Genomic DNA, 26515 nt, shown 5'->3' on the forward strand with positions numbered 1-26515 from the left:
GGTGGGACCCAATTAAGTCCCCAGATGTCTCGCGATTCTTACTTCGGAAAGTCTATTTGGCATGATCCCGGGCGATTGGCCCCACCTTTCTTATCCCTCAAAAGAAAACAAAAAAAAAGGCAGACTTATTAAAATCAGAGGCATGCGGGAGAGGACTTTACTTAATTTGTTTTGTTGCTTTTAATTAAACTCGAGTATAAATTGTCAGCCTATAAGTATATTGCAATGAAGAGTGGCATTAGAATAACGAGGCCTATTTTAAGGTATCTGCGGAAGCTTATATTCAAGCTAATAAACTGACTTTCAGAACACAACATTTTCACACACATAAAAACAGTGTGAATATTCGTTTTTACTTTTCAATTTATTTACCAAGATTGTAATAAAAATACCACTTTTTTTATTTTGGTTATTTATTTGCTTGCTATTTGGATTACGTGTCACATATTTTACAAAGTATACAACGAAATAAGTATTTATGTATATTTCGAGGGCTGATAGCGGTGTTTAGTTGAACATAAATATTAAAATGTAGTGGTTTATATTTTAATATAATATGGTATAGCTTCTTAAAAGAACACGAAACCCATTCACACCTAAATGCCTTCTGTGTAGTTTGATGGTATGCAATGATCGTTTGCTTGTTTGCTTGATTGCTTGATTGAATGATTGTTGCTGTGGATTGTTGAACTGTGCTTTTGGTCTTCAAGGTGGCGCACACGATCCATACCATACCATACGATACCATACCATCGCTATATGGTATGTTCATGCTTGCATATATGTATGTTTAGAGTGTAGATTCGTTTCGATGATGACTCCTTGCTTCTACTCCTACTGTTTGTGCAGAGTTTGCATCTCTACTTAGTGGCTTATATATCGTATATGTGTGTATATGTATTATTCGCATAGTATATTTATTAGCAAAAAAAAAACATATGATTGGAAAAAAAAACACACTTAACTCAATACTGATGTTTAGTACACATTAGATGCTTTCTAATTAGCATTAATTAGCTTTACTTACATGCTACTAAGTATATTTTAATGTAATAATAATAAATTATTAATCAAATATGCTTGGTTAGTGAGCAAGAGAGGGGCGGGTTGTGTTGGGGCAATATGTATATATGTCCCTAGGGAATCATTGGATCATTTGATCAGTGGATCATTGGATCATTGGATCAGTGGACCAGTGAATCAATGAATCAGTGTCCTGCCAGCTGGGCAGTGGGCCAGGCGATCTTGGCATCGATCCGTTTGTAGGCCAGCATGCAGTGCTTCCCCTTGGCCGCCAGACGGGCATCCTGCGGACACTCGGCGTCCGTCAGCAGCGTCTCCTCGCCGTCGACCAGCTTGAAGAGGGCGTAGTCCTGCGGGTTCGTGATGCGCGCCTTGTGCGCTATGATGCGGCACACCTCGCGCGTGGTGGTGTGCGGTCGCACCGGCAACGTCCTCGTCTGCAGCGATCCGTTGCACTCGTCGGGGATGATCACGCGCAGCACGCTGGAGCAGGCGGGCAGGCAGCTGGAGCGCCACTGGAAGAGAAAGCACAAGAATGGTAAGTAACTGAAGCACATTTGGGGGTCTAGAGCTTGGACTGGATTGCACTATTTATTGTTTCTATGATAACCGCATCAAAAAATTGCCTATATATATTTTTTATCTTACTTTCTTTTATATAACTTAGTCTTGGGGTGTACAACTCCAAAAACATTTTCATATATTTAACGTTTTTGATAAGCAATGACTTGAAATATATTTACATAGATCTGTTTTTTTTTTTTTTTTTTTCTATTATCTGTATATATATTTAATTCTTTTATTTTTATCAAGCTTAAGTTGGAATTCGCTGTACAACATTTCCAGCATAATTTCCTATTACTTTCTATTGTTTGAGCAGTGACTTAAAATATCTATTATGTATCCTTAGTTATTTTTTTCCCTAAATATTTAGCTGAATTTTAGTATATAACTACCATTATCAAAAAAAAATTATCAAAATTCAAAAATAAGAGACAAAGTCAAATGGGAAAACTGGAAACAAAATATTACAACCATACGACTCATTTAATGCGCTTAAAAATGTTTATGTTTTTATCAAAAAAATAGTTAATAATCATTTTTATATGCAAATATGTTGCATTTTTTGCTAAGCATTTTCAAATCGAAAATATTGACTCAAAGAATCTGTTTTTGTAAAAAAAAGGTTGATGTTTTATTTTTGTTTGGTTTTTAAAATACAATTTTTAATGAAAAAAATATGCAAATTGAAGAATGCGTCGTTGTTTTTTTTGTTTTAAGTACTTTAAAATAGGGATATTCATTTAAAATGTAACTTTCGATTTTAATTGTAGTCCTAGAGGTTAAAGTTTAATACTATGTTTATAGTTTGTAATCCTAAACATTCTGCTTAAATATGAAAAATTAAAATGTAGTATTATAAATTGATTTGTTGTTTATAAGTCTCGTTTTAAGCGTCAAGTGGTTTTTAAATGTTTGCTCTATCCTAGTTGCTTAAGTACGTTTTCAAAATTTAATCTATGCAAATTAAGTGTGCGATCAAGTGGTTAAGTGAAGTACAAAATCCAGTCTCATTTGTGTCTGCTACTTACGTCCAGGGATCCGGTGCCGCTCTCGCCCTCGGAGGCCATGAAGGTCTTGAGCACCTGGACGGCGCTGCAGAGGGCGGTCAGGTAGTAGCCCGGCTCGCCGTTCAATAGCGTCGGCTGCAGCAGGCCCCACATGAACTCTGCCTCGATTTCGGCGCCCACGAAGCCGCACTTGGCCACCACATAGACGAGGACGGGCAGGAAGTCGTCGGCGCCCAGCTGCTGGCCACGCGGACACCCAGTGGCATCGAACACCGTGGAGATGACGCACAGGAAGAGCTCCAGCTTGTCCAGTGGCAGCTCGGCCTCCTGGAGTCGCCACAGCAGGTTGGCAATTAGCCGCAGAGCGGCCTGCGATGGCGGCGTGACCGTGGCCCTGATCCCGAAGTCGACCGCCTCCCGTTCGCAGGCATAGCGCACATTCTGCGCCAACAGCTGAATGTCCTCGCTGCGCTGGTAGTGATCCACGAAGATGCCGTAGAGATGCTCCCGCAGCGGCAGCACCACCAGCTGATGCATCACCGTCTCCAGCATGGCATCCAGATTGAGGAACTCATCGGATTTCAGTCGCGCCCTGGCCGTCTCCAGTTCGGCATGGAACTTGCCCTCGCCGTGCTTCACCAGATAGTTCTTCATGCCGCTCATGAACTGGCGCATGTTGCGCATCACCACTTGCGGTGCCGCCTCGCGCGACTCCTTCGTGCAGCAAATGAAGTTCTCGATGTTGCGGGCAAACGTGGAGCTGGGATCCTGGGCCAGCTGGAGGGTGTAGGCTCGCAGGGAATCGCCGGGACCACTGCTCTGCAGGCTCATCTTGTTGCGGGGGTGACCTGAAGGTAAGCGAAATTAATGCGTTACTATATTAGTTACATATTTAAATTAATAGGTATAGCGAAGTATTTTTTAATGGGGTTCTAGGGATGGTTTAGATCTATAAGATTGGTTGGTTAGTTCAATTTTGTTGATCTTTTAATGAGTTGAAATACAATATGATTTATATTTCTAAATGGCTGGCTGTCCATTATTTAACTGTGTACTTCAATGTGGCAACCAAAAAGCAGTAACAATTCAGCAAAGCTTTTAAAAGAGCCCAAAAATCTTGGTAATATATTTTCAAAGCTCAACCCCCTCAACTTAATCTAGATCAAGATTATATGAGTTCAGAATGGAGTGTGTGTTTTAAAGTGGATTAGATAGAACAAAGTTAAGCAGTCGGTTTGCTAGACAAATAAGATTCCTAACTAGAATTTAACTAGTTAGATCAATATGGCAATAAGAACCAATATCAAATCCTATTTCAAAGCTTATGATGCACTAGATAGCTAAACTTTTTTGCTGGAATTTAAATTTGTAGTTGAATAAGGCTATAAACACCAATGTCAAATTAAAGACTGGCCTTAAAAAGAGTCCAAAACTCTTTAAAATGTCTATTTTAAGACTTGAGATGGCTTGAGATGGGTTTGTAGTTAAATAGGGCTATGGCAAATCCAGAATGGCCTTTAAAAAGAGTTCAAAACTGAGAAAAACTTTAGCCTGAAGTACTCCTTACCAAGTATTAATTCACACAGATGTCGCAACAGACGGCGCAGGACCAAACAGCAGCCACGACTGCGACAAAAGTGCTCGTCGGCACACTCACAGCCACGTCGATAGCGTCGATAGAGACGACGACTTTGGGACTGGAGGCACAGGCCCAGCGCCTGGCACTCCACAATGTGCGCCATGCTCAGCAGGATGTTGCCCTGTTCGTCCAGGTGAAAGAACTGTTTGATGTCGTAGTGGTCACAGGTGTTCAGCTCACCAGGATGGCACTGATCGGTACTGTTGCTGGCGGTACTGTTGTTGCTGGCGGTAGTGACCCTTGGATCCACGGCATCCTCTCCGGCGGGACACTTGCCAATGGCGCCCATTATGGAACCGGCCAGAGCCTCAGTCTTCAGTTGCTTGCGATTGATGCGGCAGTCTTTGAGCACCTGCTGTGGACAGGTGGCAATGGATGATGGTAGTGTGGAGGAGCTGCTCGACTTTCTGGACTTTTTGCACAGCACGGCTGTCGGCGAGGAGGGCGGTTCCGCCTGCTGATGGTCCTCGTCCCCATCGCCAGATGGCAGGGCAATCCCATTCTGTATATTGTCCACGAAGAGTAGCTCTAGGAACTTGCGTTTGCGTTTCGGTCTCAATGTCACTTTGGTTTTGACTGCCTTCCCTTGGATGTCATCCTTGGACTCCTTGGATGGTGTGATATCCTCGGGCAGCTGTGTCCGCTGGTGCAGCAGCTCCTCCTCAAAGTCGGCAGAGAAGTAATTGCTCTGCGGCGGATGCTCGATGATCTCCCATTCGGCCATGATGCTGAGGAATTGCGCCTCCTCCTTGTAGTGGCGCACATGGTCGGGATCGTGAAAGAACTCCTCCGGCTCCTGCCGTTCAATGGATCGCTCGTCCAGCCAGCTGAGTGACAACTTGGACATGTCCTGGCCAACGCGGCGATCCGGCTTCGGGTGGACGGCATCCAAATGCGGGCGGCTCACGGACGGTGCAGGCGACGATCTTTTGAACCAGCTCATGGTATATCCGGTAGCGATTCTTGCCAGCTAAAACGAATTGACGGAAACGCAGGTTTCTCATCGGCACACGCGGCGGCTAATTGATATGCGATGGCTTATGGATGAGATCGGATCAGATCGAAATCAGATTTGTACTCTCTGCTCTCGCAGACTGTGCTGCTGCTCTAAACGCGGCCAATGCAAAACTAATTCTGAACTTCATACGCATTAGTTTATAAGACGGCGGGCGGCACTCTCATCGCCGTCGACGTCGCAGTCCGCAAAACAAAAGATAGCAACAACGGCGCCGCTAAATGTGTCAACTCGCCAAGTGGCGGCCTCATTCGTGTGACCTTTTCATGTTCCTTTCCCGTTACGCTTAAAACAAACCATCTTAGGCTGCAACCAGGTAGTTATTCCCAATCCTAATCCTCGATTTTAAGGGAAATTCTGGACACTCGCGCAGGTACAGTTGCGCAAACCAATGAGTGAACCGCAGATTTGGTTTGATTTTTGCCACTCTCTAGGTAGTCAATCCAATCATTCAGCAGGTAATATAACAAATCACTACCTGTACAATTGCGAATAAGGCGCAACTTATCGCCATTTCAAGCTGATTCATATAAGGGGGGGTTCTTTGTGCGGCCAACAAGTCGAAAACCCCGTTGCAATCTCGCCTACAACACAAAATCCCAGATGTTCGTATGTACTTGTATGTCCCCAGAAAACCATTTTTAGAAGCCGCAGCATATTCATATTACTCATATACAGATTATCGGGGCTGTGAACCCTGAGGTTTCGATATATTACAGCTTGAAATCTGAATAGAGACTTGAAATATTTGTGCTTCCACAGTTCCAGAGTTGTTTGAAGTACGAAATTGTTATCAAACTTATGCTATCTGTTGCGCAGAACAGCCTTTATCACACAAAGTTATATAGTTTTGAGTGGTTAGAGTTATCAACATATTATCATCATCTAAAATATAGACATGGTTTTACGGAATATTGGATTTAATTATAACGATTTGGAGTTCTAAATTGTTGTCAAAACATCATCATCATGTAAGTTTATAACCAAAATTATGATTAATATATTATCATCAAACATATTTGATTTTTTAGGCAGATTTCTATGGTTTAAAGTGGGTTTGTAGCTCTAAATCGTTTCTATCAAATATATAATGATAGTTCAAAATTGTTATCAAAACATCATCATAAAAAATTAAACCGATTTCTTAAGTTTAGTGGGTTAATTTCTATGCCTAATTTCTATAGTTTAGAGTGGGTTTGAAGTTCAAAGTTGCTATCAAAACATCATCATCAAATATTTTACTTTGGTTCTATGGAATTATTGATTATCAGCAATATTTCAATGTAGAATCTTAAGATGTCCTTGGCGGAAAGCTAGTTTGAATCGCTCTTCTTTTCCAATCCTCTATCATCTATCCTCTATCATCTATCCTCTATCATCTATCCTCTATCGTCTATCTCTGGGCGGTGTTATCAATAGACACGCTGGCTAGCTCGAAACTGGAGCCGCCACTCCGTCCGGGTTCTCGTGCAATGGCACGCCCGGATTGCATCAGCATTAGCATTAGCCTGCGACTTGCGACTGGCGACTGGCGACTTGCGACTTGATGCGCAATTCGGAAAAACCTCCGGTCGGTAAATGGAGGTTTCCAGGTTAGGGTTGAGGGTTAAGGGGTTTTGCGATCTGCCAACTGGGATCTTCCTCGTCCAAAGTTTAGCATTTAGAGATGAAAATTGAGCCTTGGAGTGCAGGGTGCACTGAACCCGCGACTACCTGCTTATTTCGCCCGATTTTCTTTGTTGGCCTACTGATATTCCAACCGGAGATTTGGCTTATCAATCCTCCTAGCAGATGATGATAATGATTATGATGATGATGATGAGTACCAGTGCCAGCCACCCCCCATTAACTTTTACGATGGCCGCAGGCAAACAACAATGCAGTTGCCAAGCCGCCGACTGAAAAATGGGCACGTGTGAATTGGGCTGGACCAAAAGCGATCATCATCATGGCGTTTTAAAAACGCAACGAGTGCGTTTTTAAAATAGCAGAGCAGAGCAGCGAGTTTGTTTGGCTTTCATCAGATCACCATCACAACATCTCAGATGGCCTTTGTTGTCTGGCCTGACTTCTTTGCTTACACTGACCCAAAAATAGATCGTCTAGGTCGAGACTCCCACTGCTTGGCCAAACGGCATTTCAATCTGCAAACACACACACAACGCACACCACGCACACAACGCACACTCGTGTTTACTCATCTACTAATTACGCATCCCATTCAGAGTCTCTGGCTCCGCGCGGTGAAATTTGCGCTCGCTGATAAAAACGCTGCCGCCGTCGCTACGTCGGTTTACATTCCAAAGTCTGTCTCTGTAATGAACACCCCCCCTTCTCCCCATTCCCCCTACCCCACCCTCAATCAACTCGGAAATGTATGATCCGTATCATACCCTCACTGAAAGAGGGTATTATAATTCCAAGCGAATGTTTGATAGCTATTTCTCATTCGTTGTTGTATTCGTTGTTTTTAATTGGATTTTTAAATTTGTTAAATCCTCAACAAAAGAAATGTGAAGCATTTAATAACAATATAACCTTCTTTTTGTCGCTTTAAAATATTTTATGAGTCATATTCATATTAATTAAAAAAATGTTTAATAAAGTTGTTGATCCCTTTATTAAATGCATTTCTGCGGCAAACTCTGCAAGTGAAAATTTTAATTAACCATTATGTTTACGTCAACTACTGTATAAACTTAAAAAAGAAAAACATCTTTCTATTTAAAAATTATCACTTTTTAAAATAAAATTCTCTTATATTTTTCAATATTTAAATATCAAAATATATCAGATATGAGAATTCTTTTTGAAATAGAAAAATGTACTTAAAAAAGAAATCTACCGTACTTTCGAATATAACACTTTTTAAATTAATTTTTTTTTTAATGAATCCAAGGTTTGTTTTTAATTTTTTCTAAAGTATTCTCCTCAGAAATCTGTTTTTCCAGCTTAAAGAGTTAATCTACAAATCTTTGAAAAAATTAATAAAATACAAATTTTAAATAAAGAAATAAGTCCAATTCAAAGAATTGGGTTTGGGGATTTAAGCTAGAACAAATGCCCATAAGTGTGTCATAAATTTGTATAATATTTTTGCAAGGTCTTTTATATAAAAAACCTTCGTAAATCGAGTATTTGCTCTTATTTTTTCAGTATATCACTCTCGCTTTCTGCTGCCTTGCGAGCATATATCTATCTAATTTGTAAGTATTTAGCTGCCAACTGCGACGCAGAAATCTGAGGGCAGCGGATAACGGAGTGGGTTGTGAGTTGTGAGTTGCAGGGCGGGATTGGTCGAGATCGGAATTGGGTTCGACTGGAAGAAGGCAACGTTGTGCAGCAGATAAGTTTCGGCAAGGCTTTGTAGTCTTCGGACGACGGCAAAAAGTGCAGTCGCGTTTTATTTTTCAGATTGGCGTTGCGACTTTTCTGTCCAAGTCGCTGCAATCCGGTTTTAACCACCGCAGACGACAGACCTAAGTTATTTTATAATAACATTTTACACATTTAAAAAGGGAACAAGCTTGAGTTCAACGTATTATATTCTTGTAATCTTCAAAATTGGGACCAAAATTAAGCGTTTTGTTAGGAGATAATAATACTAATAATAATTACTAACAACTTTTGCCCGCAAAGTATATTAAAATCAAGCAATTCCCAGTAATTATGTAAATATTATAGTCTCAATGAACTGTTATTTCCAATAGCTACTTAAAAAGCTTAAGATTCAATGAAATTTAGTAACGATCATCATATGTAAAGATGATTTTTATAAGAACTCAAAATTGTTTCGTTTTTTTTTTGTTTAGAAATTATTTTGTAATATATGTTCTCGACTTCCTTTTTAGTAAATATAGTTGTTTCAAAATAAGGAGACAAAAGAAGCTTCTAAGCTAATTCCAGCTCTTTATCGCTGTAGTTATTTTTACCGTTCGCGCGTGTTTTGTTTACTGTTTACAATAAAAAGTAGCTGCCTATGAGTAATATTGGTGACCCCTTTTGCCTCTAAGGTTTCTTAATAATCTGATTCATTGACTATGGTTTCTTGACCAAAACAAATCGAACGGAATTTTAGTTCACAACATGCATGCTTCGGCTTGAGAATTGCAACTCAATCGGACCGTCAATCGATGACGGTGTGCCGATGATAGCCAATAACTGATAACTACTCGAAACTCGTATGCCATGGCGACCATGGGGCGGATGAGCGATTATGATGCAACCATAATAACAGATTGCAATGGAGCGTGATGATCGCCATCAGCATTACTCCACTTCCCAAGCACACGAGACGACAACCGAAGGCGAAGTGCTGTCAGGTGCTGGCATCTACATTGCAGCCCATTTGACCCGATTTCAATGACATTATCAGCACGCTTCGCTCTACAAAATCAGATCGATTTGATAGAGAAAATCTATCGATTTTAAAGAAGATTGCGAACAGTAGTTATTTACTTTCAAATAATAAAATTTGGCATGTTGAGCTACAATATATGAAAATATGGTAGTTAAAATGAATATATGATAAGCCATGGTTTTTTAAGGCACTCAAAGATAATCCTAGTCTATTCATGTTTATTTGACAATTTGATTTAGCCAGCCAGCCATTTTAAAATGTAAATGGATAAGAATAGAAAGGAAGTACCAAGTTGACTTTGAAAAAAACACAAAAGACAGCCATCTATGAATCCAAACAGAATTGCAATACAAGCTATGCACTTACATAAGACTTCACGATCCCGCATGCTGGGGTTTCGCAGAATTGTGGCCACTTTGGTTCGACTGTTGGCCTTGCCATTGTGGCCCGCATTGTTGGGCTTGTGGTGTCCAGCACCGTTCCGGTTGGCCTTGAGTGTGTCCTGGTTGCAGCTGGCATTGCTGCCGTCTTTGGTGCTTTGTAGTTCCTCAATGATCGTGTCGTCCTCGGAGAGCGCGGGTCGGCACTTGGACAGATGGATGGTGTCCGAGTTGATGGTGGCATCTGAAAAAGGAAATCCATTTTAATATTGTTTAGGACACAGGACTACAAAATGAGACTTTGTTGAAGGTTTGTCATATTTTAGTAGAGACTTATATTATAACTGTATGCCTATTATTTTTTTGATTTTATTTTATTTATTTATTTTTTTTTTTTTTTTAATTTATTTAAATATTTATGTGGCAACTTGAGTAGGATTTTGTACACTTTTATGTTTTGTATTTTTTAAAGCCAGTTATTTAACCACATCAAATTACTTAAAATATGATGTCAATTTAAAAGTGAATCTAGAGAATGGTATCTAAGATACAACGATATCGAAGATATCTTAATTAATTAATCTGAACAATAAATGTTTTTATGTCATGACAAATATACAGATATGCTGAGATAAATCACTACCGACTATATAACACATATTTTATGCCCACAGAGCTGCCTTACCATCGTGGGGCATGAAGGTGTCCCACTGGGACGAATCCCAGGGCTCCGAGAAGATGGTTCCATCGTCGGACTGGGCCGAATCGATGCCGCCGAATGAGTTCTGGCAGAAGACGTTGTCGTAGGAGGACAGCCTGCAACCGTTTTGGCTGCCATCGCTGCCCCCGACTCCCACTCCAAATCCGAGCCCAGTTCCGAGTCCGATTCCGAGTCCGACCTTATCCTGTCCCAGGACATGCGGCTGCAGTGGCGGTGAGCAGCGCACCAGTTCCGGCAAATTGAGGTCGGGCAGTCGCTTGGCGATGATCTGGTGGATGGTCAGCGTGCGCTTCCGACTGCCCTCCCTGCCCAGCGAGTTCTCCTTCTCCTGCCAGTCGATGACCGCCGCATCGTAGTCCCCGCCAGCATGGCTTCCCGTCTCCTGCTTGGCCATGAACTCCCAGCTGCTGTCCAGTGGCCATTGGTCGGTCCGTTTCTGCGGCCGCTTGGTTGGCTGTTGTGTCTGCTGTTGCAGCTGGAGCTGGAGCTGACTAACCTTCGGCTTGGGCTTCAGCTCGTCCAGGCTTCCGGCAAGTTTCTCCAGCTCGCTGGGCTGCAACATTGCCCCATTACCCGAAATTCCGGAGCCCGGTTTCAGTGGTTCCGAGTGTCTTTGGCTGGCGTGCAGCGCCTGGCTGCGAGGCGGCCTCCTCAGGATGGCGGTGGCTGCGCTGGTCAGGCCCGCCTGACGCAGTGCATCCGCCGGTTCCGCGTAGAAGGGGCTGCCCTGCTTGCTGCGACTGCTGGCTCCGTGGCTCTGTCCCTCGGCCGTGGGCGTGGTATCGCCCCCATCATCTTCGACGGCCGCCGTCAGGGATTGGGTCATTGTGCCTGCTGGCGCCTGACCACCCGGTAGATTCGCTAGGAGCAGACCGGCTCGGGAACGGGCTGGAATATCGCCCGGGAACTGCAGCAGAGATTGGCTCGAGCTTTCGTTGGGCGTGACTGTGGTTTCCTCCTCGCAGGGCGTCAGGTGCGACGACTGCGTCGGTGTGGGTGTGCTCGCTGGAAAATAGACGGTGAAAAACGGATGGTTATGAATTTTATCACTGGAATATGATTTTATATATATATATATATATATATATATATATATATAGAACAGAATCTGAAAAAGAACGGCAATGGTATTAAGACTTTTGGTAAAGTTTCGTCCAGATAGCTTTAAAATTGAGACACTAGTTTGCATAAAAACGGACAAAAGGACGGACAAGACGGACATGGCTATATCGAGTCTTCTAGTGTTGCTGATCAAGAATATATATACTTTTTAAGGTCGGAAATGTCTCCTGCACTGTGTTGCAAACTTCTGACTAAAGTTAAAATACTCTCTGCAAGGGCATTATGACAAAAATATAAAGAAACATTAGAGTGCCACGTCTTTAAAAGACTTATAGTCAATTTCAAAGCAAATATGCACCTAACAGATGGCGCTACTTGCAGTTCTGTTGGCGCGACAAACAAACAAGATGCGGCGCCATCTGGCGGTAAGGTAAATTTATCTGCTAGCGATGGCGTCATTGACCATGTTATACTTTATTTTTTTATAACTTTCGAAATAATTGTTCGATTTGAGAATTTTTTTCAATGAACATATACCTTACATTTCAACTTTTGAAATAAACTCACTGGTATCCTCCTGTTTTAGATTTCAAACCTCTGGAATGGCAATACCCCTCTCATAGTTTCAAAATAGTGTACAAAGACTTACGTGTCTCGGCCAGCAGATCGGGCCGCCGGTTCATCACGCCGCCCATCGAATCGGGGGCCGGTCGGAAAGTGGTCAGGAGGCTGGCCCGGTCGCTGGGATCGTGTGACCAGACGTCCTCGTAGTCGCTGATCTTGTCGCTCAGCGCACTGGCGCAGTACTGTTGCGGCGGGCTCTCCAGGATGTCCGACTCCTTGTAGTGCTTTGACTCCTTGCCAGCGCGGGATTTCCTGGTCTTGCCACCGCTGCTGCTGCTGCCACCGCTGGGCGTCAACGGGGTGAGTGGGGAGGCGAGCAGCTTGCGACCCGTGGGCGGCCAGCGGCCATCGTTCGACGAGGATCCCTGCGAGGAGAGAGTGTCCTTGCACTCGCCCTCCGGCGACAGTCGCTTGGCGAATGTCTGAAAAGTGCTGGCCTGGCCGTTGAGCAGTGCGTTGAAGGGATTGCTGGCCGCCGGTGTGGTCACCTCCACGAATTTGCCATTGCCATTTCCGGCCGCACCACTGCCTCCACCGCCCACGCCGTTCTCCATCGAAAAGGTAACCGTGGTGGTGACCGTGAAATTTCCATTACCATTACCATTACCATTAGCATTTCCGCCCGCACTCTGATGATCCGGTGAGTGCGGCTTGGACCATCGCATCGGTGGCGCCGGTGGCTTGAGATTCAATGTATTCGGTGGCTTCGGTCGCTGCGGACGCACTTGATCCACTTGTTCCGTCGCTGTTTGGGCCACCTTAAAGGTGCTCAGCTGCTGGTCACCCACCAAGGGGCAAATGGGTGCTAGAGAGCCAGATCCCGGCAAATAATGCCCCGGATTGTCCACCGGCGACATGGTGAGTATCACCGAGTCCACGGAATTCGGACTCAGTAGCTGCAGATGCTGACCCCCGCTGGTGGTGAAGGAACTCAGGCTCGAGTTTGTGGTATCCGACGGAGTGCCCGCCTGGCTGAAGAAGCCCAGCAGCTGGCCACTGCCGGTGGGGCTGAAGAGACTGCTGCCCGGAAGGGGCGGGGCCCCGGTGGGCGGTGGCTTGGCCAGGGCATCGCTGAAAAACGTGGCCGTGCCCAGGCCACTGGTTTCGGTCAGCGACAGCGGCGACTTGGCATCCAGCAGGTGGTGCTGATCCTTTGCGGGAGCCACCGTCGGCGTGGGTGGACCGAGGAGGGCCGGACTGCTGGCATAGCTCCAGAACTCCTGGCCAAGCAGGGCCAACGAGCTGAGTTTCTTCCGGTTGTTCGCCTCCCGCAGGACACGCGGCAACATCAGCTGCACCGGCAACTCATCGCAACATTGCGCGTAGTGGGCAATCAGCAGAGGAATCGAGCCGAATGTGAAACGGGAGCTCTCCAGGCTGAGGACATTGTCGTGCGACTGAATGAGATAGTGCTCGATGTAGGGTCCCGTGTCCTGGGGAAGTCTCACCGAAACTGCCATCGTGTTGGGCTGACTGGAACCACGTACAATGAAGGTCTGGATGTAAAGAAAAAACATACGATTGGGATAAGTCAAGTGCTCCAAACATCCTTAGTGGGTAAGCACATAAAGCCTTTTGCGGAAAAGGATTAAATTCGTCACTGTAACATGTCTGTTTGTCCATAGTAGTAGTTTAATTATATCATATTTTAGAAAACGCATAGCGAAATTATATATTAACTCCATGTTTTAGAATTTGTTTGTTTGATAATATCTTAAACTGGTTTTAGATTTCAAATCATTTTACTCACTTCAAAAGTCTTTTTTGAAATAAAAACAATAATTTTGCTCGCTATTATGGTTTTTAGGATAGAGCTCTGCCTAAATTATACGTGTTTATACACTTGGGTTCAGTGGTTAAATTATACATGGTTTTCAAAACCAGCAGAAATTTGTTCAATATTTTAATACATTTTTATTTAATTCTAGTTTTAGTTTACGTTTCATGAACTTATTTTGCATAAACTTACCCTAACAAAGTTGTTTAAATATTATCCCATCCAACTAATTCTCAGCTCATTTATAATTTAAATTCATATATTAAATTTAACCTCCCTAGAATTTATTGCAAATAATCTATTCTATCTTTCTATAGGTATTTAAGCATATACTTCTATTCCAACGGATAAAGTTTCAAAACGTAATGGAGCATTTTCTCATTCTTTCTCTGGATTTTCTCGCCATCCCATGATATATATGAAAAATATTATGTTTTATCTTTGCATAACTTGGAGGTGGTTAAAGTCCTTAAGTGAGTCTTTTTCCTCTGACTGAGCGTTAAATGTTGCGTTCACAATTCGCCCATGAATTACCACTTATGGATGATAAATCGTCCCTACTCTCCTCCGTTTTTCTTGCGAGACTTGCAACAATGCCTTTGCTTTGGCTCTTATTTTTCTTTTGCCATCCCATTCCACTTATTTTTGACTGCAAAAACTTTGCAGACGCTGCGACAAATCGCGACGATGGCTTACAAAAATGGGGCGGGGGAATATGCCTCTTCAGTGGGTAAAACCTGGTCAAGTGTGGCCAAGACCATGGCCAAGACTTGGGCCAAAACTCTGGTTTGCTAATCGCCTGTGAAAACTTTCATAATGAGCGTTTCACTTAAAGTCACGCACAGAGTAAGGCCTTTTCATAAAAGAAGAACTTTGCAATAATTCAGCACAAAAGTTGAAAGCCATTGGATTAAAAATTATTGGCTTAGATTAAAAATAAAATAATGTGCTTAATTAGGTTTAAGTAATTTTCTATTATTTGTTTTGAGAAAGGCTTAAAAATAAAGTGACTTAAGACAAAGCTTATACATTCGTCAAGACAAAAAAAAATAATTTAATGTTAATAAAAATCAGCCTGCTATTCGCACTACGGCATAAAACTGAGTTTTCATGAATTTAATTTTTAGTTTTTATGAAGAGCATGTAAAAGCGAAATTTTAAATTTTTTAACTAAACGTTTGGTTTGTCGTACTGTAACATAAAAATATTTCGTTTCAATTCTGTTATTGAAAAAATAACACAAAAGATGCTCGAAAATTACAGTCTGCAGTAGTGTAAGCTCTTAATTCTTTCATGCCCAATTTCATTATAATTTCCATTCATAATCTTTCTCAAATCAATTCTGTAAAGTTCTAAAACCCCCGTTTCCCCAATCCTCTGCCCACCAGCAGCCATTCAAGGGGAATTAAAGCGACAGCGATTTTGGGGAGAAGTTCTTAAGTGTTTCGCTTTCTCCGATTCTCAGATTCTCCACGTCTGTCTTCTCCGCTGGCATTGTTGTATTTGCTTTTCAATTTAATCGCAGCAACCCTAAAAGCATGCAATTATATACACGCACACACACACACACACACGCCTACGCACCGTATATAGATATATAATTTTTCTTCTTTAGATTTCAATAAATGCCAACTGCAGGGAGAAAGGGAAAAGGAAGAAATTGTGCACCCCGTGGCGTTGTTTATGATTTCTGTGTGAGTTGCGCACAATTTTTCAATAAGCAGTTGAAAGAAGATGATAAAAACCCATGAAACGGGTGGTTTTTTTTTTTTAGGGGGTGAGGATGTTTATTCGTTTTAGCTGCAACCATTTTTTAAAGCATACTTTTCAGCTACCACATCTACTTTTGATGCCATTAACCAAAATAAAAAGGTTTACGGCGAGTGCCAAACATCTTATACTGATTTAATAATGCGGTCACAAAGGGGGCGTGGCTTGACCATCAAGAAAATGCAATTTATTGGAAACACAGACGACTTGAAATCGAGTTGGTCAGACAAAACGAGCGCAAAAGTTCCTTGAACAGGCTGAAAGCCAACCAAAATTGGACAAGAGGAAAACTTAATAAAGACCCGAGCTGAAAAAAGGAAAGAAAAGCCAATGCAAGGAAAGTAGTATAATGCACAAAGGTTGCCAAGGATACTGACCATAAAAGATAGAGAAAAGTACCATGAATACACTGCGTTTCAGAAGTTTAAGAAGCTTAGTAAAACGAATATTAAATGAAACAATAAAGACTTAAACTTTGTAAGCAAGTTGAAAAAAGACACATATTAATTTCTAAGTTTATTTATTATATTTTAAATTAAGTTTTCAGAACAACGCTATTATTTTAATTTTGCAATAATTTTCAGTAATTTACTTATTTCTAGATATCCAAATCTATTGCCAGCTAACATTTTCTGAGCAGACTTATAGTTTTACAACGCACTGTACTGACATGTGTGTGTCTGAGTGCCTGCATTTTATTGGTTCGAATTGACAAATTTCATTTGGGTGGCGAACAATAAAAAGGCGTAACGGCATTTACCATCGACGACAGACCAGTTAAATAATGCTAAATAATGCCGTATGTATAATGCATACATCTGCTGTTCCAGCAGTATTCTATATAGTTGATTTTAAAGAAATGCATTAGCTTAAGGCCCAAAAGCCACAGACAGGTGGATGTGCCCGTAAGTACAGGTGTATACTCGTTCAACTGTACACTGTGCACCTGTCACAATGGCTCTTCGTCAGCCATTTCCATTTCCTGTTGCACTTGCATTCCCATTTACATTTCCAAAGCTGGCCATGGCTTTTTGCAGGCTTTTAGCCATCGTCTGGCGAAACAAGGAAGGCCTAGAAATGCACACTCCAGTTCATTGACTCAAAAAAAAAAAAAAAAAAGAAAAAACTGTGAGAAAAGGGTGGAATTTCTTTAAAAGGGCTTCACTTTTTACCACACTCTAATGCTATTTTAAAAGTTATGATCTTCAAATGAAAACAACCATCTTTTTACTATCTCGACACAAGAAATTTAACCAAATTAAAAGGGTATTCTTGTCTCAAAGTTATTCTCTATGTGTGGCAGGATGAAGGATAACAGAAGGGAGTGCTTTTGGCATGGACACGATAGGTAGACACCGCACAAGGGTCCTCCTTTTCCCAATTGCATTTCACTTGCACTTTTCCACTCGCCAACAGACTGATGGATGCGGTTTGGTTTTCGATTTGTTCTGCTAGCCAACCGCAAAAGACAGTTAACAGTTTAATTTCCGTGTTTGCTGCCATTGCATTTTCAATTACACAGGAAAATACGAGTGTATCCTTGGGGGTTGGGGCTGAAAATGTCGTAAATTTAAACGTTTTTATTGCCCCTTAAAAGCTGTAGAAAGGGTAAAGGTCGGAATGTTCAATAGGATAGCATTGTGCTGTATCCTACATATATCTATCAAATGGATTAATCTTAATTTTGTAAGAAAATAAAACCTTTTTATTAATATTTACTAAATATTTTGTAATAAGAATTTAAAATGTTGTTTTTAATTAGTAGTTACCAATCAGATGCTGATTGTTTTCATCGAATTATAATAAATTTCAAAACCTTTCAAAAATATATTTCTCTAACAGCTTTTAAGCGAATTTAATTTTTCATACAAAACTTTGTCAATAATTTCGCTATATTTGGTTTTATTAGTCCAGGTTTATCTTGCTTTTAGAATGGTACCTTACAAAATAAAATTTACAATAAGAATTGACCCTTTGGATCCAGTTGTAGTTGTATTTTAAAACCGATTTTATTTTTTTAATTTGTATAAATAAATGTTAAATCCTTTTAACAGTCATGTAACGAAAATCCATTTCAACATATTTATGGAATTTTCAACATGTGTTTAATAATGTGGCCTTTATTCCAATTAACATCTACCAGTATTTCTCCCGATTTCACTTTCTATTCCCCCTATAGGTATCCATTCACAAGCCCTCCCCTGTCATCCCATTCCACGGGTAATCATTTATCTCTTTGCATTTATTTTGCATTTAATTGCATGTAAATTATTGTGCACTGGACGGCACATGGCACCGAATGTTCGCACCTCCTGCCGCCGTTTTTAGTCAACTTTGACCTCCGCCCGCATCAAATCTCTTGACCCATTCCTCGCCGTTTCACTCGATTCCCTGCGGCGTTGCAAATCAGACACAGAACACACACTACGCACACTACACCCCCTCTCTAGAAAATAACGATTCGTCGCATTTGCACCCATTTCCGGGATGCCCAATGCCCCATCTGCTGCTTTTATAGGGGGGAAGGAAGGTAACAACATTTCCGGTTTCCATTTCTAGCCGCGTGCCTTCGGGGCTGCATTTCTCGAAATGTCCGCAGTGTCGTCCGTATCCGCATCCGCATGCGACTCCGCCGCCTCTGATTTCGGCTCAATCACCATCTTCATCCTTGGCCAAGTCACCCCTTTTTTGGCCCGTTCACAATGCGCAACGTGTCGCAGCTGCTGCCTGTCTGCCCCCATCGCATTCTGTTTGTGGTTTTGGCCATCGAATTGAAAGTGCAGCCGTTGCCAAGTGCTACAACACTGCGAAAAAACTAGTCTAGCATCCCTTCGATATTGCCAAGCAAATTACGCTATATGTACAAATTAATAAATTATTTAAAAAATTATTTTAAAAATTTTCATGAGAAGATGCTTCACTTCATTTATGGTTAGTTACACTTACAAAAAAATGAGTCAAAACAGAATAACATAGCCTATTGAAACAAATTGAATTTCCCAAAATAATTAATTTCCAATAATAGAGTACAAAATGTAACATTTAATCACTCATTGATAATATATCTATAATATATGTATATATAAAAATATTTGCTCAGTGCTGTCGCAGGATGTCTGGTGTTTTGGACGTAATCAAGTTTTGGGCCGCAAATAGACTCGTCGACGCTCGTTGGACCCGTTCAAGCGCCAAGTCTAGTCTATAATCATCAAGTCATGCCACAAATGTTATACCCAGCAGCAACTACATTGCAATCCATGCCCTCAGTCCTCACCCGTATATATAGCCATCCCCATCCTCATGCCCCATTCTGTCTATCAATCATGACGCCATCAAAATGCTTGACAACAAATCTTGACTGCTTAATGGTCATGGACAGCGAAATGGAATGGAAACGAAAGGCTGCCAAGCCAACTGTAGTCGAGTGGAATGGAGTGCAGCAGCTCCCGGGGATCTATCTGGACCTGGACGAGATCCTTGGCTCTGCTGTGGTTGTGCCAGATGGCCAAGCACTTGAAGGACAGCGGACTGGGAAAATAATACGGGGTGTAAGTGCCCCGGAATGCAATGTGCATTGGCCGGATTAGATGTGGTGCTTGAGTGGCAGATTAGGCTGCCTCAAAGGTCCCGGATGAGCGATGCAATTTATTCAATTAAAGTGGAAAGCTTCAGGCGCTGAATGACGTTGCTATTGGCAGTTACACTAAATCTCTGCTTAGATTGGCTTTTCTGTTTTAACAAAAGAAATAACCTGTCCAGTATAAAGCTGTTCTTTCCAGAAAATACGATTAAATATCCGTAAAATTGGAAACATAAAACTAAAAAGTTGCAAATTAAACTTTATTTAAAAACAAATGTTAAGATACTTTATCTCTATTTTCTATATTGTTTTTAATGGCATTTATTTTATTAATAAATTTAAGCAATCTTAAATTTTATTCAGAAATTTTTTTACCTTTTTAAACTGCAATTTTAATTTAAATATTTTCATGCACTAGCCAACATGAAAATGTGTTTTAAATAAAGTTTGCTACAATTGTGCAAAAGAATTCAATATAATATTTCTATTTGGCTTCAAATAATTTCTTAGGAATATGTAATTAGTGAAATGAACAAAAATGTTGTGCTCATTATTCAGGCATACCCGGCGTATACTCGATATACCCTAAATATAGAATAATGTTGCCTACTTTTCAGGGTTGCATGCAAATTCTAAGCCAAAAAAAAAAGCGTGGCCAGTGAAATTGAATACGTACTAATATAATGACACCCATCCCCTTTGACCTTCCCTTCGAAGCAAAGCGTAACCCACCCAAAACACCCAACCAACCGACCCTACGACCCCCCACCCCCTTGAAAGCCCCAGGGGAGGCGTCTAATGAGTGTCGGCGGTTTCTGTGGTTCGAGCAAACAGAATAGCCAGCGGGGCCATAGAAAAAACTTGCATAAAATAACGAAATTATGCCAAGGCAGGACAGCAAAGCTGGACCTGCCATTATCTTGCCATTCGCTGCTCATTAAACGGGGGACTTAGACACCAGGGTCACATAATAAAAATCTCATATTTTATTGAAATTGGTAATGCGAGAGCGCTGTGTGAGCTGGCATGGAAATGTAAAGTGAAACCGTAGCAACGCAGGAAAAATGAAGCATCATTTTGTCTCCTTTACCACATTTCACATTTGCATATCGTTGATATTCATTTTGGTGCTACGATTGTCCTTTTGCCATTGTATTTAAGATTTTATTTTAAGAGATATGATACATATGAATCGATTGGTAGTTTCCCTGTTGTACTACTTAAAATAAATTTAAAGTTTTAATATATTAATATAAACAAAACTAAGCTAAAATTGCTAACGAAAGAACTACAAAAATTTTATTTTAAATGTTGAGGTTTGTTAGAGTGTTAGCTTATTATCAATAAAGTTGGCTAAGAGAAAGAGTTTGAAACATTTCTTAGCCCCACGTAAATTCATTTATCAATGCGAAAACAAAAAAAATAAAAAGGTGGGACCCAAGTGGGTCTAGTCGTATTTGCATAGAAAATTGAATTTGGCTGGCCAAGACTAAGTCCAATGGACTTGGAGCCCACTGGTTGGGCCCTTCTGCCATTTGTGGACCCACCCCAGACGATCCACAAAGGCCCAGGTCTACCCACCCACCCCTTATTCTGCAGGCATTTTGTGTCGCCTTATTTATGCGTTTTCCTCTCCGTTTTCCCCCCAAACCTCCACCTACACCTCAAGCTCAAGCTCCATTCACCTGCCAATGGCCTCTCTAAGCGGATTCCGTTTGGCAGTTCAAGAGTCGAGGCTTCCCTTTAAATCCACTGTACTATGAATGCCCCCTGCCAGTTTTCCACTGCCGCCTTAAGCTGATTTCCCTTTATTTCCACTCGACTCAGTCATCAGTGGCCGGACAAAACCTCCGCCGCTTTTCCGCCGCATTTTCCCCATTATCCCCAGTCGCAGTTCCATTTCCATTTCCAGCATCCTTGTTTCGCCGCCAGCAGGACAAAGTGCATTAAACTCATTTGCCAAACGGCTTTCAATTATAATTTTTGTTAATAATTCATTAGCCAAATGTGTTGCCGAAATGCAGTCAGACACACTTGCAGCCAGGATGATGTTGAACCTGTGGCTTTCTACTGATGGATGCTGGTTACCCTTTTGTATTCTCCAAAGAGTGAATGCGCCATGTGTGCGACACCATATGGGCACAGAAATAGCTGCTTTCACTTTTTAGAAGGTTTTGAATATTCCAAAAAAATTTATTTTGCATAACCACAAGAGTTGATAATTTATACACATTTAATATTAAAACGGACTGCGAGGAAACATAAACACTAAAAAATAAGTAAGTGAATAAAAAGTCTTGGCATAAGGATAAAGCAAGGTAAGTAAAAGTGGCTTTTACTCTTTATAAGTTTATAGAAGAAAATGGTGAAGACAAACATAAACATAAAAAGTACAAGAAATGCATTATTTAAATGACAAAGTACATGTTTTCTACGTTACATGTTGGCAATAATAATAAGTATAGGAGTCAGTAAAAAATATTCTTAAACTCAAGGACTAAAAAAATATTGAAGACAAAAACTAACAAAAAATTAAAATATGTATAAAGAAAACTAAATTAGTTGTGTTTTTGTTTGAAATTTGCATGTTATGTGCTGTGTGTAACCCTTAAAAGAATCCGATTCACTTAACATATTTCTCTTTTACTAATTTTACGATTTCAATAATTATTATTAGATTACGAAGGTGTCAACTAGTGAAAGTCGTGTAAAAACGATTGATGCACGGTTAATGCCCATGGATAGTTAACATTTAAAGTGGCTTCAAGGCTGACAAGCACCGTATAAACACGTCAATAAATACGACATCCTGCGGATTCCCCTCTTCCTGCCTTCTTATCGAGTGGTTGCTGTCTCCCTCTTGGCTTGCTTGCCATGTGGTTGCTAATATAATTTCGGACACACTCGCATCGATGGGGGACGACGAATTGAACTGGACAGTGGACGGTAGACAGTGGACGGTGGAAAGTGGACTCATGTCCTGGCTGGCATCTTCCCATCCTGCGGCTGTCTGCTTTCCCTTATCGCCTCATCAGCTGGCTAACTGACTGACTCTGTGCCTGTTGTTGATGGCCATTTGCCACCCAGTGGGACTGCATATCCTCCTCCTCCTCCTGCTGGACCACCTGCCCATCCCACATGGCGGTGGTTGGCTTGGGTGATAAATAAAAACTGTCTGCGCCTATGTGGCTACTGTCTGAATGTATGTACATTTCGACATTTTTTCTGTACTTTATTTTTGAACAGTGTCTGACTTTTTGCCATGTAAGCTGAGACCAAAAAATAAACACCACATGCCAAACAAAGGATGAAGCCGAAAAAATTCAATTTTACTGTGTTCCGCATTTGGCATTTTCCATTCTCATCGCCATCGCCATCGACCATTTGGCCATTTAAGGATGTCAAAGTGGGCGGGGGCCGTAAAGCGAGTGGGCGTGGCACTGCAGCTTGGCCTTAGCTGCAGCTTAACATGTTCATTTCGGCCCATACGGCCATGGATTCATAAATCAAAAGCAAGGCGTCAATAAAGCAGCCAAAAAATAGTTCAAGAGCATGGCAAAACAAGTGCAGGATTCGTTTCGGGGATCAAAGGATATGTGTGTTTTTCCCAAATCAAACTCATATCGGTAGAATGCAAAGCAAATCAAAAATAAAACAAAAACCAAAACAAAAACAAAAATGCGTAATGAATGAATGAATCGAGTGCTATGAATGCAGAGAGAATTTCAAATGTATTGCACACTTTTTGTGGGCGGCAATGCAATTTAAGATTCCAGCTGTCAAAAGTGGAAGCTTAGTTTGGTTTGCAAAATGGATTGTTCACTTAAAATGCGCTTAACTTTTGCAGAGAGGAGTTAAATAAGTAATCAAATGTGTTACTCCAATAAACAAAATAGTTGAAATAAAATAGTCCGGGATGCCAAAGAAAAGGTAAGGCTTTTATAATTATTTATAAAAGTGTCTGAAAGTATGCAACAATATATTTTCAGTCCAGAAATCTGATTGATTTAGTCAATAAAAGACGTTAAAATTTTCACAGCATACTTTTAGACAATTCTATAAGTTTTTTTTTAAAACCTTAGTGATTTCTTTGTTTTAAAATGATTTCACGAACTATAAAAGCTAAAGCAAGTCGAAATATCTATATAAGTTTGATTAATCTAGTTATTTAAATTTGTGTTAAAATCCTTAACGACTTTAATGAATGTGCAATACTTTACTTATTATCTTATTCGACTATTCTGTTCTTACTCATTGAGTAATCGAAATTAATCAATAGTATCTTAAACCCAGAAACTGGGGGGTCATCAAATATCCATTGCTCACCGTACAGGTGACGAGCGCTAATGATGTCGCGACTCCACCCAATCGAACTCCCTCTGCAGCCGATTACCCAGACATTAAATGGCTGCCCCAGCTGTTGACCAATCACCCCACTGCCACTACCAATCCATGGTCATCGTTTGGTCCATAAAGCATCGACATTTGCTGCTAATTACATTCTGTGGTCGGCATAACAAATCCCGTGGCCAAGAAGGGGCAACAAAAAAAAAAAAAATATATGTATAGATGAACTGGGGGAAATGGAAATGCGAGACATACGCACATGTGACCACGCCCCAGACTCCACGCGTATTTATGATTGATGGCGGGGCACAGTCGGATGTAAAAGGTATCCGGAAAGAATCGGTAGAGATGTGCAAACAAAGTTGGAAAAAATCTGTTCAACTTCGGTTCGATACGGTTCGAATGGGAGGCCGAACAACAAGTAATTAAAATACCAGGCAGGCAAATGGATCGCAACACTCGTTTTCAGCCCCATATAACGCCACAATCACAATGCACTGTGAATGTGTGTGTGTCCAGTTCGAACATATTGATTGATTTTTAATTACAAACTACACATAAAGCGAGCGAATTCGAACGAACGGACGAACGAAAGTGGACGGCGGGGTGCTACTTCAATTTCAATTAAATGGCTTTTTATTAAACGCATAAACAATGGCGAGGAAGGAGTGCGTCCTGCATCCTAATGGGGATTTAAGGACTTTTCCGAAGCGTTCACCAGTATAATTGAGGCAGAACCGATACCAATGCCGATGCTTTTGCTCCTGTTGACGCATGCAATTAGCAATGGATGGAAAAGGAGCATCCAATGGGGTAAAACGGAAAAAAAAGGACGGCAGTCGTGGCAGGTGGAACTGCAGACAGTTTCCGAGGCACGACAACGCACTGAAAGAGCAAGCAGCAAAATACAAAAGTTGGCGAAAAACTTTTCACAACCCCACAAACTCTAAGGCACTGTGAAATTAAAGGGGTTAACCTTTGGTTTCTAATTTGCAATTTCTACTTCAATTTTATATCAGAAAAGTGGTTTAGAAATGTTATATAAATATGTTTAAATGTGCCGCAGAAATCTTAAATCCTTAAATATGCTTAAGAAAATCAACAAAATAACAACCCACACAAACAATTCTTAGGTTTGGAATACATTTTAATATTTTAATGATTTTGGGTTTGGAATCAATTGGAATATTTTTATTTAGCCATTTTTTTAAAAGCTTATTCTGATTAAAGCCTTACGCTTACTCTAATCGAAAGCCTTCCTAAATTAGAATTTCTATAAAAATCGATAAGCCATTAAATGTTGTATGGCTTTTGAATTTCATAAGCTTATGATTGAAGGCCTACTAAGAATACAAATACAAATTAATTAATTTAAAAAAATGTGTGCTTTTCTTTTCTGGCCCACAATATACGCTAAGTATTTATGCAGAACATAAATATTTAATATCTTAACAAGTTACTTCCATCTTTTCTCAGTGCTGGTGAACTGAAGTGGTCTTGCAAGAGGCAAACGGGCCGACGTTGCAATCAATGAGCTATTGTTACGGCGCGTTCGACGATTGAAAATTGCTAAGCTAGCAGCAAAAACCGAGGGAACCAGAGAATATACATATATCCATTCAAATAAAGAGTGCGCGTGCCGTTTCCGATTTTCTTGTGCAGTTCGGAGATGCCCCGACTATAGCGAACGTTAGCAGAACAATGAACAATGGACATGCTTTTAAAAAGTATTAAATTTTAAATACTTTCCAATTTTCCTCTTTTTGAGTTTTCAACTCTTTTCATTTGGTAATTCAAAACATGTACCAATTAATTTGAAATGGTAACTTCTCCACAATTCCATTCATCATTCCCTCCAAGCTAAATTGCAAATACGTTCGCATAAAGTTGGTAATGGAAAAATGTTCGTTGGAAAGCATTGGTTTAATATTCTGATTGAATGATTACAACTAAAAATAAAGGGGGTAAACGTATTGGGACTTTAATGAGTTTCCTGCCAACCGGCGAACACGTGATAATTGCTGCTCCAGTCTCCAAGCTCAAGTCGGGGAGACTTTACCTTATTGAATCTGTACAATTTGTTGGCCATTCCATTCTATTCCCCAAAACCCAAGGAGTTCCCTTTCTTCTTCAGCCATTACCTGTTCTGTTTTATCTGCCAGTTCCACCCGGTTCCCGTAATTTCAATTGTCTATGCATAGAGCTTTGAATCGCAAAATGGTCAGCACACTCTGCCTACACTGAGAAAAGTTAGAACTATTTAGATTTCTTTTGCCTTATTTTGTTGTAGTACAGATAATAATGAAATATCGCCATCAAAGCGATATTTTATGCAAAATAGTTCTATAGTTATACAAAATAGTTCTAACTTTATATTGAGAAATCGGCCCGAAGTCCGGAAACATAGTCCTAACTTAAGATGTTGTTTTTTCCTTCAGTGTAGACTAGAGGTCCTGGGCCATCTATAGTCCAGCTCCTGGTCCTTTTTATCAATCCCTGCCTGCTGACCATTGCTGGCTTGCTTGCTTTCTGGCTGGGCTTTTGTTTTTGTCGCCTTTTGTGAATGGGTGCTCGTTTCTCATACTACATGGTTCTTCTACCGTTCCTCCCGTTCTTCATACCCATTGTCTGCCTTTTGCTGCTCGA

General features: G+C 41.0%; 1 protein-coding gene across 6 annotated transcripts in view; it reads right to left on the bottom strand.

Moving 5' to 3' along the window:
• Positions 1–898: 898 nt before the first annotated feature.
• LOC108140860 (protein sprint) overlaps positions 899–26515 on the bottom strand; it is a 113197-nt gene continuing 87580 nt past the window's right edge. For 5 of the 6 annotated variants that reach the window (XM_017263846.2, XM_017263849.2, XM_041710083.1 and 2 more), the window contains 5 exons: positions 12421–13891; positions 10674–11714; positions 9975–10232; positions 2616–3442; positions 899–1538 (listed from right to left, as the gene is read on the bottom strand). In XM_017263846.2, the coding sequence (XP_017119335.1) occupies positions 1209–1538; positions 2616–3442; positions 9975–10232; positions 10674–11714; positions 12421–13891 (3927 nt within the window). In that variant the 3' untranslated portion in view covers positions 899–1208. Of the gene's footprint in view, positions 1539–2615; positions 3443–4161; positions 5883–9974; positions 10233–10673; positions 11715–12420; positions 13892–26515 lie in introns of those variants that run through there. The other variant, XM_017263850.2, reaches the window with a different exon arrangement.

Source organism: Drosophila elegans, unplaced genomic scaffold (genome assembly GCF_018152505.1).
Source record: "Drosophila elegans isolate 14027-0461.03 unplaced genomic scaffold, ASM1815250v1 contig_149, whole genome shotgun sequence".
NCBI lineage: Eukaryota > Metazoa > Arthropoda > Insecta > Diptera > Drosophilidae > Drosophila > Drosophila elegans.